Raw genomic sequence first — 14,207 nt, 5'->3', positions numbered from 1 at the left:
CAAACTCCTTGATTTTGCTCTTGATACAGTGACTGTCATAGCGACTTAATTTCCTGGCACTCAATGGTGCTTTGTGGCTCATGTCATCCTAGCCATCTTTGGAGCCAGACACTGCCTGGCTTTCCTGTAGTTCCCAGGCTCCTCACAGTGGATGTGCTCAGGGGCAAGGGGTGGCTGTGGGATTCCGGCTTAGGGCACTACCTGTATTTTGAAATAAATCTCTTAGGAGTTCAGAGTGGATTCTAATGAGGAACAGCTGACTTTGGATGCTGAATTGGTACAAATTCTTTTGAAGAAGAGTTGAATCTGTATTTTAGAGAGGAAGAAAATAATTCTAAATAAGAATGAACATAATTATTGTTTGAAAGGTACTCTAAAAGTTTCCTAATTTATATCTAAGATAAGATTCATCCATATTGCTTTATCTTAAAAAGAAAAAATTAAGCAATACTACTAATAATAATGGGACTAGCAGTGTGTGTGTGTGTGTGTGTGTGTGTGTGTGTGTGTGTGTGAGTGAGAGAGAGAGAGAGAGAGAGAGAGAGAGAGAGACTGAAAAACCAAGCACTGGGGCATAGATTTCTCCCTCACTGTTTTTGCCTGTTACTATCCATATATTTGATAATAATTGTCCAATACTTGGAAATCTGAAAAGTGTTCCAAAACTCCAATATGATCAATATTTATTGGAATCTCTAATATGACAACTCAAATATTTTAAGACTTATTTTGTTATATGAATATTAAATTAATATTAAATATCACATTTTGGAAATTATTTTACCTCAGCAAAAAATTGTTAACCAGATGGTTCATGTGAATGTATTTATTGTTATTGAACTGTTCACTTAAAAATGGTAAGTTTTATGTTATGTGTATCTTTACCACAATTTAAAAATGCTAGGTCAAAACTTGAACACATCATCTTTATGGATCATTTCCCTACAATTTTTGTTGAGAACTGAACCATAAGCAAAAAAAAGCAAATACAGTAATATTTTTTTGGATTATTGCAGGCCACTAGGATGCAGTTTAATATTTAGAATACAAATTATCCTATTACATTCTGCTGATTAAAAAAAAGAGCCAGTGCATTCTCAAAATGCATAGCTTCCTATCTGAAGATAGCTTACTGATTAAAATATCAACTCAATATTCTGTTTAAAATTAGTTTTTATATTAGTTTCATAGTTTGACATTTTTCACAGTAAACATTCTTCAATAGTCACAACATATTTCTTCAACTTTCATAATAATATTATTGTAAATATTAAAAAGCACTCACTCTGTTTTAGGTAATGTTCTAAGCATTTTCCCACATTATCTCATTTACTCTTCTTGGCAGTTACGAAGTAGAAGCTGACACTCTTCCCAAGTTACAAATGAGGAAACTAAGCAAAGACAATTATCTGAGGCCACACAATATGTAATAGAGTTGATGGTAGCTTTAATTGCCCCTGCAGTGGATAAATGTGGTCTTTTGTGCGACCCATCCACCCTAGGTTCAATGCTTTATTCTCTTTTTTTAAAAGGAAGTCAACAAAAGTTGAACATCCTGATGCATTTTATGTTTTTTCTACCAGTCAACCATGATTTCTTTTTTTTTTTTTTTTTTGGATTCTGACAGGGCATTCTATTTGGACAAGTCAAATTCACCACCAAACTCCACATCCAAAGCTGCCTATGTAGATAAGGTAAGAATAGATAATTATATTTATCACTGCCTTGTTATTCCTAGACCTTCCTCACTCAGCTTTTCTGCTCTTCTTGAGCAGCGGGTAATTGCAACATTTGTAGACTCCAGCTCCATTACCTCCATAACAAAATAATTTTGGTTTAGACTATACTTTCAAAGCTGTAACAACTGTGAGTTGCATTCCATCTAAAAAAGGGTTTCTATGAAACATGGTGAATTTTATGTTCTTCACTTTTTTCTGCAGCTAATGAGGCCTCTCAATGCTTTGGATGAACTTTATCGACTGGTAGGCTCATTTATCAGATCAAAACGCACAGCTGCTTGTGCAAACACAGCCTGCAGCGCCTCTGGAGTTGGACTGCTGTCAGTTTCCTCTGAGCTGTGTGACAGGCTGGGAGCCTGCCACATCATCATGTGCAGCAGCGGAGTGCATCGGTACGTGAGCTTCCCTGCCTTGCTTGCATTTGTTAGTCCACGTGTTAGTTGGTGGTTCTTGTCTGCATATGGGCTGCGTGAAATCAAAACTGGAAGCATCAAAAGGATGTGGATGCATTTGGAATAAAATTTTTGATGTTTTCTGGTTTTAGTACTTATATTTTTAGTGAATACTAATTTAGTCAGACAAATGAATGCATGCCTACATTTATACCATGGTGACCCAGAATCTTATCCTTCTTGCATTTATATGAACCATATTTGTATTTTAGGTGCAAAAATGTGCTTCCTTATTCACTGTAGGGATTTGCTTAGAAAGAGCTGAATTCAGAGAGCTCAGTGATACTCTTTTTCTCACTAGCCTGATAGACATTCCACTATTCAGTGCTTCCCATTCCTAGAGCACAGGTCCTATGGGCTCCCTGCTGCCCTGAGGATGCTGCTGCCTTCTTCTATTGGACAAAAATCATTGATGGCCCAGGAGCTCACAAAATATGCTTGAGAAGACAAGGTAAAATCTTTGACAGGTTCTATTCAGGTGGTTTGTCTTAGACAACTGTGCTCTGTCTGGGCAGCCAAGAAAGGTGTGTGAATTTAATGTATTTTCAATAGACTTAGGCCTGAAATGCGAGTGGGTACCCCCAAGTCAAGTCCCTCTTCATAGTCATCTCTCATATTCATGATGAAGTAAACCCTTATAGACGGAAAACAGGGCCAGAATTTTAGTCCTCATCTTAATCTGAGTAGGGAGCAAGTTTTCTCTCACAAGACTTAGTTCTTAGTAGTGGGCCATTTAGATTTTGAAGATGGTGTTTACTTATTTATTCAAATTTACTTGGTGCTTAATTGATGCCAAAGTTTGCAGATGGTGCTTCAGAGCCTGCTGTGTAACATCATAAAGTGGGGCATTCGTCTTGGAGACATAAGGCATGAAGAACAAACAGAAAAAAAGCTAACAAAAACATAATAATAATGGCATAAGATTAAAAAAACTACACACACCAAAAAAAATAAAAATAAAAAACCCAAACTATAAGAGAAACATAAGTGGCCTAGAAAAGTTACAGCTGAAGAATGAATTCACAGGGACAATATGTCTTTGAGATGATTAGATCTTGAAACTTTCCAAGGGGACGGTGATGTTTGAATGGGGGTTTGATGGACTGGGTTGTAGAAGTGGAAAGGGGAGAGGGGGCCATTCAACCCTCTCATCTGTGAAATTCCATTTTGACTTGGTATGGCCATTCACTAGTTTTGAAGCCCCACACAGCACTGTCTTGCTTAAGAAATGTAACATGACTATTCCTCTGAAAGGGCCATTACATCCTTGTAATTGAAAAAATAGCCTGAAATTTTTCCCTTTTTTTTGGGGGGGGGGAGGGGTGGTGGTTACTGAGGATTGAACTCAGGGGCACTCGACCACTGAACCACAGTCTAAGCCCTATTTTGTATTTGACTTGAGGACAGGGTCTCACTGAGTTGCTTAGCTTCTTGCTAATGCTGAGGCTGTCTTTGAACTCAAGATCTTCCTGTCTTAGCCTCCTGAGCCATTAGGGTTACAGGAATGCACCACTGCACCTAGCTTCCCTTCATTTTAATATCCGTGTACCTTGTGCACTATTGCAATCTTACTAAGAGCTTAATTGAAAATGTTATCTGCAACTGAATGGATCATATATTATTTTATAACCTTTTAGGAACAGAGAATTGATCTTGCCTCTGATAAATTCATGTTCATTCAGTCTGTTTCCATTCTTTCATTCATTCATTATTCATTCATATCATCAATGGCCATTGAGCATGAATTAGGTGCCAATGCTAATCTAGTGGCTGGGGTTACTACATTGAAAAAGTGAAGTCCTGACTTTCATATAGTGTGCATGGCACTGGGAGAAAATAGATGATAAATATGTGATATGGCAGGTGGATAAATACCCAAAAACAGGGAATCAGAGTAGTCAAACGGTGACAAGATGGTAAGAGAGGTATAACTTCTGATAGGAGTGGGAGGGTTTCATTAAGTGAAATGAAGAAGTGAGTTGTTCTCACATCTCAGAGAAGGAGTTTTCCAGCCAAGGGGAGCAGCAGTGCAAACAGGCTACTGTATTCAGAGAACAGCAAGGAGTTCATAGTGGTATCACCTGGACTGTGTTCTTATCTCACCCTACTTTAAGGTCAGAGTTATCCTTAGATGCACCTGGTCAAATAGGAAGACACTTTCAACTTTAATCTCTGAAAATATACTCTTACCTCTGCATTAATTTATGAAAAGTTAATATAATTAAACCTGCCATTTAATGCTGGAGAACATGATCATGTTGTGCAGATTACTCTCACAGATGTTCCATGACAATTTTAGAATTTGATAGGTGTGGTATAAGAAACATGTTAATGTTACACAACTATTTTATATTGCTATATTCATTGATTGGCATGTTAGAATGTTAAGAAACATTGATTTTTAAAATAGTTTGACTTTACTCCTAGTATTCAAAATAAATAGACCTTTTGTTAGTTAATTTCAGAAGATATTTACTAAGATGTAGGCCCTAATGCACCATAAAAGGTGCTGAAAATTTGAAAATTCTTTAATTTCCCTATTATGTAGAGTAAAATGGAACTTGAACATAATCTTTCATTTTTCAGTGAAGGCTTTGCTTAGATATTTTTTCAGAAGATAAAATTTGTGCTAATTTATATTGCAATTCAAAATCCCACAGAAGACTGTTCCTAAAATAATCCTTTCATAGTGCTAATGCAGACAGCTAGAGAAGAACCCTGCATGCAATATGAACCTCGAAAGTTAACCTCAGGTTCCAACAGAGGGGAGAGATTCACAGGGTTAATTAGTACAAACACTTCCAAAGTTGTCTTTATACTTTACTTTTAAAATTAAGATGAGAAATAATCAAAAGTATGATATTCACATTAGGTTGTCAACTTTCTGCCTTTTCTGGTTTTACTGGGCAAATGAAGAGGGCCAAAAATATTTTTTTCAAGTATTGAGTTATATTGCATATATTTGATATTAAAAGAAAGAATGTGGATTTCAGATTAAAAGGCAGATTGAATTAGCATTAATGTCCAGATATTTTAATGTCAGCTTGAATCAGATGCCAGAGCTGTATAGAATAGCATATATAGAAATAGAATATAAAACTAGTAGGAATAGAATTCATGATGAACTATTAAAATAATCTCTTCATAGTACTTATCCTGGCTTCTCTCTGTGTTTTGGTTTGGACTTGAAATGTGCCCCAAGGCTCATGTGTTGAAGGCTTGGTCAATGCATCAGTGTTCAGAAGTAGGGCTTCTGGGAAGTGATTGGATCATGGGGGCTCTGGCCTCATCAGTGGATTAGTCCATTGATAGCTGAATGGACTATCAAGAGGTAGTGGGAAATGTTGAACATGGTTCATGTCCAAGAAAGGCATTTCTTCTTCGCCCCTTTCTCTTCTCTGTCTCTCCTTCCTGGCTGCTATGAGCGGAGCAGCTTTTCTCTACCTCACCTTTCTGCTGAAATAGTTCTGAGTCACCTCAGGCTCAAAACAATGGAGCCAGCTGACCATGAACTGAAACTCAGAGCCAAAATAATTTTTTCTCCTCTGTTTTCCTTGGGTATTTGTCACAGCAATGAAAATCTAACACAATTCCCTGAAATAATTTTTTACATACAGTACAAGTCGGCTGATCCAACTCTCCTGTCCGTGCTTTCTTTAGCTATTCATTTACATTTAGGATCTCCATTTCTGTGGAATAGGGAAAGAAGGATAGGAATGATCTCTTTTTAATACCAGGGTTTTGCCTTTGAAGCAATATAAACATGATTAAAAGGTGATTCAGCAAATAGAAAAATTCTCAGAATTTTCTGTTTTGATCTACCTTTTTTCATTTTGCAGCCACTCACAGCTTCTCTATCAAATAATAACACATTTGAACATTGTTTTAGTAGTATGTATAGTGTCTTAGACAGTTTGTGCTGCTATTACAAAACACCACAGACTGGGTAATTTTAAAGAAGAGAAATTTATTTCTTACATTTCTGGAGGCTTGCAGTCCAGGATCATGGCCCTAGTGGGTTCAATATCTGTTGAGGGCACCTGTCTCTGCTTCCAAAATGGCACCTTGAACATTGTATCTTCACATGGTAAGAGGTACAGAAGGGAAAAGAGGAGGGAGGCAACCTGCCTTTCTTTTCTTTCTTTTTATTTATTTTTTGTTTTATTTTGTTGTTGCAGGTTTTTGTTCTCTTGTATTTGGGATTCATTCAACCCAAGGGTGCTTTACCACTGAGCTACTTCCCCAGCCCTTTTTTATTTTTGATTTTGAGACAAGGTCTTGCTAAGTTGCTTAGGGAGTAATTAATTTGAGGCTAGCCTTGAACTTGTGATCCTTCTCCCTCAGCCTCCTGAGTTTTGGGATTATTGAGATTACAAGCATGTACCATTGTGTCTGGCTACCTTGCACTTACTGAATAAGAGTGCTAGTCATCTTGAGACCTCCACCCTCATGACTTAATCACCTCCTAAAGGTCCTACCTCTTAATATTATTACATTGATGATTGTTTCAATATGTGAATTTTAGAGGACACATTCAAACTATAACCTGTGATTTAATAATTTGTGTTATGCTCATAGCAATTATATATGTCCCAAATGTGCATGTAGACTCTGAATGTGTCCCCCTAACTTAATCCTTAATACAATGGCGTGTGAAGTGGGGCTGAATACAAGGTGATTAATCATTATCTCTCTGATAATTCATGTCATTATCATGGGAGGGGACTGGTTATCACAACTATGTGTTGTTACAATAATGAATTAGGACCCCTCTTGCTCTCTGTTCTCATGCTTTCTTGCCCATCTGCTACTCATCCAAGGATGATGCAGCAAGAAGGCCCTCTCCTTAGACTAAGATGCAGGCCTCTCAACCTTAGACTTCTCAGCTTCAACTATAAGAATGAAATCTGTTCTTTATGAATTACCCAGTCTTAGGTATTCTGTTACAGCAGCACAAAAGGAACTAAGCCTGACTTTCTTGTTATCTATTTGGCGACATGACATTTCATCTAGTGGAAATACTAAAATTTACTAAACACTAAGTTCTGTGATTTATCTTCTTTCCCCATTGCACTTAATTCCTGCAGTGAAGCAACATTCTATATGTTGCTGGTCAAATGTCAGTTTATTTTCTTAGTATAAGAAAACAAAAAATATCCTCCAGTTCAAATTTAAAATCAAAGAATTGAAAGCTCTTTGGTTAGTGTATTGTTGGTTGGGCTCCCCAAAAGATTGTCCTCGTATACAATGTAACTAGTAGGATAGATATATTCCTTGTCTTCAGAGGGAATTAGAATCCATTTGTGTATTTTTTTTTTTGCTAGATGTAAAATTATATTTCTGTAGTGTTTTAATTAGTATTTATTTATCAGTAAATGAAAGCACTTGATTTTTTAAAAAATTTTCCTTCCTACAAAGACTTATGCTATTCATATTGTGTATATCCTGCTTTATTAACAAAGTTACTTTTTGCCAAATTGAACCTTGTTAAGGTATAGAATCAAATCAGCACTCAGCTTTTCAAGTTCTTTCCTGTACCCATGCCAGTTATTTGTTGCAGGCAATCAAAAAGCTTGCTACAGGGAATTTCTAAATTTCCCTTTTATTTCTTACTGCAGCATCCTTCCATTCAATGCAGCATTTTAATTTGTTTGGGTTCTTTATTCCCACCGTGCTTAATAGCCAACTGTTTTTGTTTTTTAACCAGTATATATCAATATACTGCAAATGTTACACAGCTCAAAGCCTGTGTCTTACTGGGTAGAAAAACAAAGATATCATTTTTATTGTACACATTGGTTTCTGCGTCCTTAGCCAGAGGGATCTAGTGAATAGAAATTTCCAAAGAAATACCCGAAAGAATACAGGATGTGTCAAAGAAATTTCTAGTAAGGGCAAGAAATCTTGGAACATAGTTTTTCTCTCTAAGGACTCATTCCAGAAAATTTTTGTTCTCATACTCTTTCTTTCTATTTTTAATGATGGGTTGTCAGTGGTGTCTGAGCTTTGGTATGGCAGGTGGGTGATTTGAGTGCAGGTCTCATGTGGCCAACTAGCCTGTGACGTTTTTGAACCCAAACATTGGAGATCTGGATATATGAATTACCTTCATGTTTCTTGTGAGGTTTGATCCCTTCTAGGAAGCAAAGCTCTGCATTTTAACTATTATACCTTGAGTTCCATCATCTGAAGGGAGGTGGTTAGTGGCACCATCAGGAGGACCTCATTGTCTCTGTGGCTCATCAATACCCAGCTCCCATCACATGAAACTCTACTGTGGATCGAGCCTGTGGATGTCTGTGGCAAGGCTAGCATGTCTCTATTGTTAACATGCAATAACAGTGATCACCAGACAAGCTACTGCCTGTATAATCCAGTAGTTTTCTTTAATACACTGCAGAAGTTAGCTTTAATGTATATAAAATTTGAAGAATCAAATTAAAAGGATACATTTCCAAAATGTCCTTATTGGTTGGTAATTTGGAAATTGAGCATTACAGAGGGGGCTTGAATTCCCAGGGTCATCCTTCCTGCCCTTTGCCCACTTGCAGAAGCTTGTGTTACCCATCATTTAACCATAGTGCAGGACCCAAAGTATGATCGTGAGCACTCGTTAAAGAATTGAAAGCCAGGAGGTAAAATATAAAAACAACTGAAAGGAATTTCTACTACCAATGTAGTACAACCACATTGTACTTCCAGTGTGGTTCATGGAGTAGTTTTTATTTAACATGAAGATCAATATGAACTCTTGGTTCATATAAGCATTTACAAAAATCGTATTCAGGCAATATGAATTAATTGTTTTAAAAACCACTTTGAAATTCTAAAGGACCCTTTCTTAGTAATGTTTTATTCTGTCATTATCATGACATCTAAGGACAAATTGAAAAATAGTCCCACATTAGGTAATGGAGAGTCTCGTAAAAGTAGAGCATTCAAGGTAACCTGTCTTAGGTAATCAGAGTCCCAATCTGGCAAACAGGGAAGCTGCATCTTTTCTACTGTGTGCAGAAATGTTAAGAGGAGTAGGTTTACTCTGGGGATTTCCTTTAGTAGGTTAGATTCTGTGTGGGGGCCAGAAAAATAATAAATTGCTTCCATAAGCAAATGAAGGTTTCAAATGTATCCATTTATTTTTTGTGCAAAAATATTCTAAGAAATCCAGTAACAAGATTAGAGGAGATGCTGGAATTTTAAATCACTAGAAAGATGACTAACTAATTTTAAATCACTAGAAAGATGATAACTTCCTGCTAGCTCATGATTCAAGAATATTGTACATTCTCAGTAAAAAGTAGTTCTAAAATTATGTTCTGATTTTTAGAAGGAAGAAAATAAAGTACTGCAATAATGGGGCTCTGAAAGACAAAATAGATCCAACTTATGATAGATAATTAGCACTGTCTTTCATAAGTGTACGTCTAGTCTCATGACTTCTCACTAGAAGTAAATCCAGAATTCTGTGTTTTACTGAATTGTAAAATCAGCAAATAAAAACTAAAATTTATGCTAATTAAGACAACCAAATAAATATGACAGGTATTTTTTGGTTAGAATAATAGGGAGAAATCAAACTTTTTAAACATGATAGCAGATAGTTTTTTTACCCTAGAAAAATGGCCATATTTTTCAAGGATATCATTGTCTGACTGTCATATCTTTGCTTGATTGATATGAATCTTGATAGATTATTTATTGTAAGTTATTTAGAAAATTTTATTGTTTTCTTAAGTGTAATATGAACAAATTAATTAAGCAATATTTCTGAGAGTGACATATTATTGCAGGTCTCTAATTCTGACATCAAGGAATCTTGTGATGCTGGCCAAACAGGACTTACTTTCAGTACATATAAAACAAGAGTTTATATGTTATTACTTTCCATCATTAAAATACGAAAAGTCTAAGTAAACATATCATGATTTGTTAAGCATATTGTATAACTATAATATAACTAAGCATATCTCTATGACATTATTAGTTATATGTCACCTATATTTACCAAACCCAATTTTATTCTTTGAGCATATTAATAAAGTTTAAGTATTTATATTACTAAATTTGTAGTTAGCTATTTAACAGTGATAAATACAGAATCTAGTTTTTAAAAGGCATGTTTATTCAATATGTGTTATAAATAAACTGAAGTTATTGTTTTCCCTAAATGTGCAAAATGTATATTAAAAACAAAATAAAATTCCAGTCACTCTTCTAGGTTATTATTACTAAGGCTCTGAAAGCACCTCCATTACCCAGCCCAAAAGGTCAGCGGTCACCTCTCTGCTAACCTTTACAAAGAAGTGAAGTCAAAGGAAACTCACCTTAGTGTGCTCTGATAGAAAGGCACAGGGGCTGTGGAATGTTTTTGCCTTGCATTTGGTTTTTAAGCCTAGGTTTGAAGATATACTTGGAGAACTTTCAGAAGAATGTATTGAAAGTTGTAATAGAAAGTCCCATTATCTTTAATGAGAATTTCATGGCTAATTCCCTGTGCAGTACTGAAAATGTGCCCCTTAAACTCGATTGCTTTTTTGCCGTAAGATAGATGGAGTGAGTGGAGTATTCAATTTAGCTCTGCTTCTGCCGCCAGGATCTCACTCCAGCTGTTACCCATCACTTTTGCATTCTGTTCAGTTCTTTTCCATGCGGACTTTCTCTGCCTTCCATATCTCTCTCTCTCTCTCTCTCTCTCTCTCTCTCTCTCTCTCTCTTTAAATATTTTTAAATACACATTAACCCCTTGCCTTTTATTAAGACTATAAAACATAGGAACCCAGTACAGTCTTGGGAAGATTTCATTGGGACTGTTTGATAAGAGTCAAAGAATTCATAATGCTGATAGCATCAACAGATATCCAGAGATTGTTCCTATAAATTATACTAAAAATTTGCCTGAGTGATTACTGGGTTTTGGCTCATAGCTACTACTGTACAGTCATTCAAATTTTCTTAAAGGGAGAGTGTAAATATTTAATATTTTATTGTGTGTATGTGTAATATAAGATAATTCATTGATGAAACAAATAGACTGCTCTTTTTTTTACACACACACACACACACACACACACACGTACACACACAGTTTTTATTTGCTTCGGAAAAGTGCTTCTCAGTTACCGGGGAACAAGAACATAAGCACTAGGTTTTTGAAATCCCTGTTGACTTGTGGCAATTTTCTCAAGCTTTTCATTTGTCACCAAGGCATTGCTAAGGCTGAATAAGGTGGGAGAGATCAATAGGTCAGCAGCTGGCCTTTCCATATTAATTTTGCAGGGTTCTGCCCGTGGAGAATGACAACAGCCATTTGGGGATTGATGAGTGCTTAACGTACTGCATTAGCCCTCAGGTGTACATTTCTGCTCAGTGCAAGGTTATAAAAGGGAGCAGGGAAAATATAACTGTGCACCATGAAAGCTTTGGTTTCTTCAGTCAGGTGCTTCATCCTAGTTGTCAATAGACTTTCCACAATGGCACTCTGTGCAACCTGTAGTTAAAAGTAATTAGAAGCTAGAATAAATGTGATCATTGCAGGATTGAACACCTTTGCACAGAACAGTGCATTTTGTATAGAAAAATGCAAATCTGTAGTGAAAAAGGAACACATTCTCCATTCAATTTATTTTTACTACTCGATCGCTTTACAATCGATATATTTACTTAGCATGCATCAAAATACTTAGCATGCTGCAAATCTAGTTCCTTTTTAATCATGAACACATTTTAGAATGACACATTAATTTGAGCTGCCTGAATTTGACTCTGCCAAAACAATGCATTTAAAATACAAATGCTGGGATCAAGATTGTGATTGTTGAATTATGGATGTAGGGAACCAGGATTCTCTAAATGTATTCATCTACGTGATGCGAATTTGGTGTCCTGCAAAGAGCCCTGGATTTTGAATAAGAGAATGGTTTTTGAATCCTGTCATTTACTCCATGTTTAAACAAGGAAGTTAGTGCCTCACCTGGTCTCTCAGAGATATATGGGTGAAATGGGAATAAATGGTTTCTTTCTCACAAAAATGGGATGAACATTCATTGAGCAGCCTGCATTGTATGTGGGTGCATCTCATACAGGATATAGCATTGGTGAGCACTCTGGTTGTTCAGTCTAAATATATGTTTTTGGCAGTGAATCCATCTTGTCATTGAAGAGTTAGAAATATGGAACACATCTAACTTTATTTTTTATTTTTGAGAACCTTGGGATTGAACCCAAAGCCTGGCACATGCCAGACTAGCACTCTACCACTGAGCTGCATTCCCCAGCCCACAAAAAGCATCTGCTTAAAATGACTACATCATACTTACTAAAACAGAGGAAGCCCAGTAAGAACCATTACAAAATCACTCTATAAGGTCACCATAGGATGAAAGGGAGGAAAATTAAAATACAAGAGTTTACTTTTCTAATTCATAAGAAATAGAATCCCCAAAACCCCAGGCCCTAATAGAGTTGTATTTAGAATCCTCCTTTGATAACTCATAGGAAATCATCAAAAAGCAGCAGAACAGCTCCTCTTGAATTCAAAGTTAGGACATTTTCTTTCCTAGGGTGAAAAACCAAGAGCATGTATTAGAGTAAAGACATATATTTAGGACTTGAAAAGATTCAGGTGTTTTAGCATTTGTTTGTTCTTGTCTTTTAAAGCATATACATATAATACCATTGGCATATATTAGGTAGGAATTCATGTAACCTTTTCAATATGTTGAATGTTTACCGAGTCCCAGGAAGTATTGTAGGATGTAAGGCTGTGAGCAATACACAGACTAGTTCAGCCTGTTGGTGGTAGTGGTGGTGGTAGTGGTGGTATTAATAAAAAATCACTGACTTGTTGAGAATATACTGCATGCTACATACTCTGTGCTAAGTAGTAAACATGAGTTATTTCAATGTGATCCTGGAAACAGCATCTGAGGTATATACTATTATTAAACTCAGTTTTGCAGAGGAGAAAACATTATTGAAGAGTTTGAGTAACTTGCTCAGAGCCAGCTATTAGCAATCCCAGAATCCTACACAGGATATTTCCTTCAGGAGATTGTACCAGCAGAAGCAAGAGATTGGTATGAGCAGTGCAGTTAAAAGAGATTTGAGGGATTGTAACAATGTGAAATCAGTAAGTCTGAGTGTACTGAAATAGATTCATTTACACGCAGGACTACACACATTAATCTCTTGTAATGGATGAGTTTAATTCAGTAACTTGGGCATTTATAAAATTCCTTACTCAAGAGGTGAAATATAAATAGGTTATCAAAAAATGCTAGACAAAGCAATGGAAAACAATCATTTTAATCCTGACCACACCCATTCTGGGAATGTTTTATAAAAATAGAAAGGCTGAGGTCACTTAAAATGCCTGTACAATGCACCTTTAATGAATTAAATAATTTCTGTGTCTCATTTCTCTTTTTTCCCCAGGGCCAATGATCTCTAACACATCTATTTCATACAGATGCTTTTTTTTAATAGCTGAATAAAAAATAAAATGGGACCCCAGAAATAGCTAAATGCATTTTGAAACTGAGAAGGATCATTTACATTTTTCCAATAGGTAGAAATGTATGTTTGGCTTGAAAAAAATCATTGGAACTAATCTGCCTTATACTTCCCAGGACAGAAGTTCAGATGGTACCCTGGGATGAGTAAAATCAATCGTGATTCCCTTGCCTCTGTCATGAGAAGCATCTGTGTTTCAAAGAGTGGTGTGTAAGAGCAGGGAGAGCTGTGGACATCCAGCTTATTACACCCCACACCCCCATCATTTTTCTGAAGTTGAAATAGGTAGTCATCATTCTTCTCCAAAATTCGAATGCTGCTCAGGTAGCATTAACCAAGTATCACAGAGAACCACAGTTGATTAGAGTCCTAATAACTTGTTCACAATACTCAATGAACAAAGATAATGAACCGAGTTTTTTTAATTAAAGGAGAAATAAAGAAGATTCTCAGAGTGGGGGGAAACAATTTCATGTTCTAAAGTCTGGATCTATAAGATTCTATA

The 14,207-nt window shown here is 36.2% G+C and overlaps 1 protein-coding gene across 1 annotated transcript in view; it reads left to right on the top strand.

The window, feature by feature from the left end:
* Positions 1–14,207, top strand: part of Prex2 (phosphatidylinositol-3,4,5-trisphosphate dependent Rac exchange factor 2) — a 272,774-nt gene that overhangs the window by 238,138 nt on the left and 20,429 nt on the right. Inside the window, exons 36-37 of the mRNA XM_076836448.1 lie at positions 1,628–1,694; positions 1,941–2,131. Of these exons, the coding sequence (XP_076692563.1) occupies positions 1,628–1,694; positions 1,941–2,131 (258 nt within the window). The remainder of the gene's footprint in view (positions 1–1,627; positions 1,695–1,940; positions 2,132–14,207) is intronic.

Source organism: Callospermophilus lateralis, chromosome 16, assembly GCF_048772815.1.
Source record: "Callospermophilus lateralis isolate mCalLat2 chromosome 16, mCalLat2.hap1, whole genome shotgun sequence".
Classification (NCBI taxonomy): Eukaryota; Metazoa; Chordata; class Mammalia; order Rodentia; family Sciuridae; genus Callospermophilus; species Callospermophilus lateralis.
This window is presented reverse-complemented; position numbering and strand designations above follow the sequence as displayed.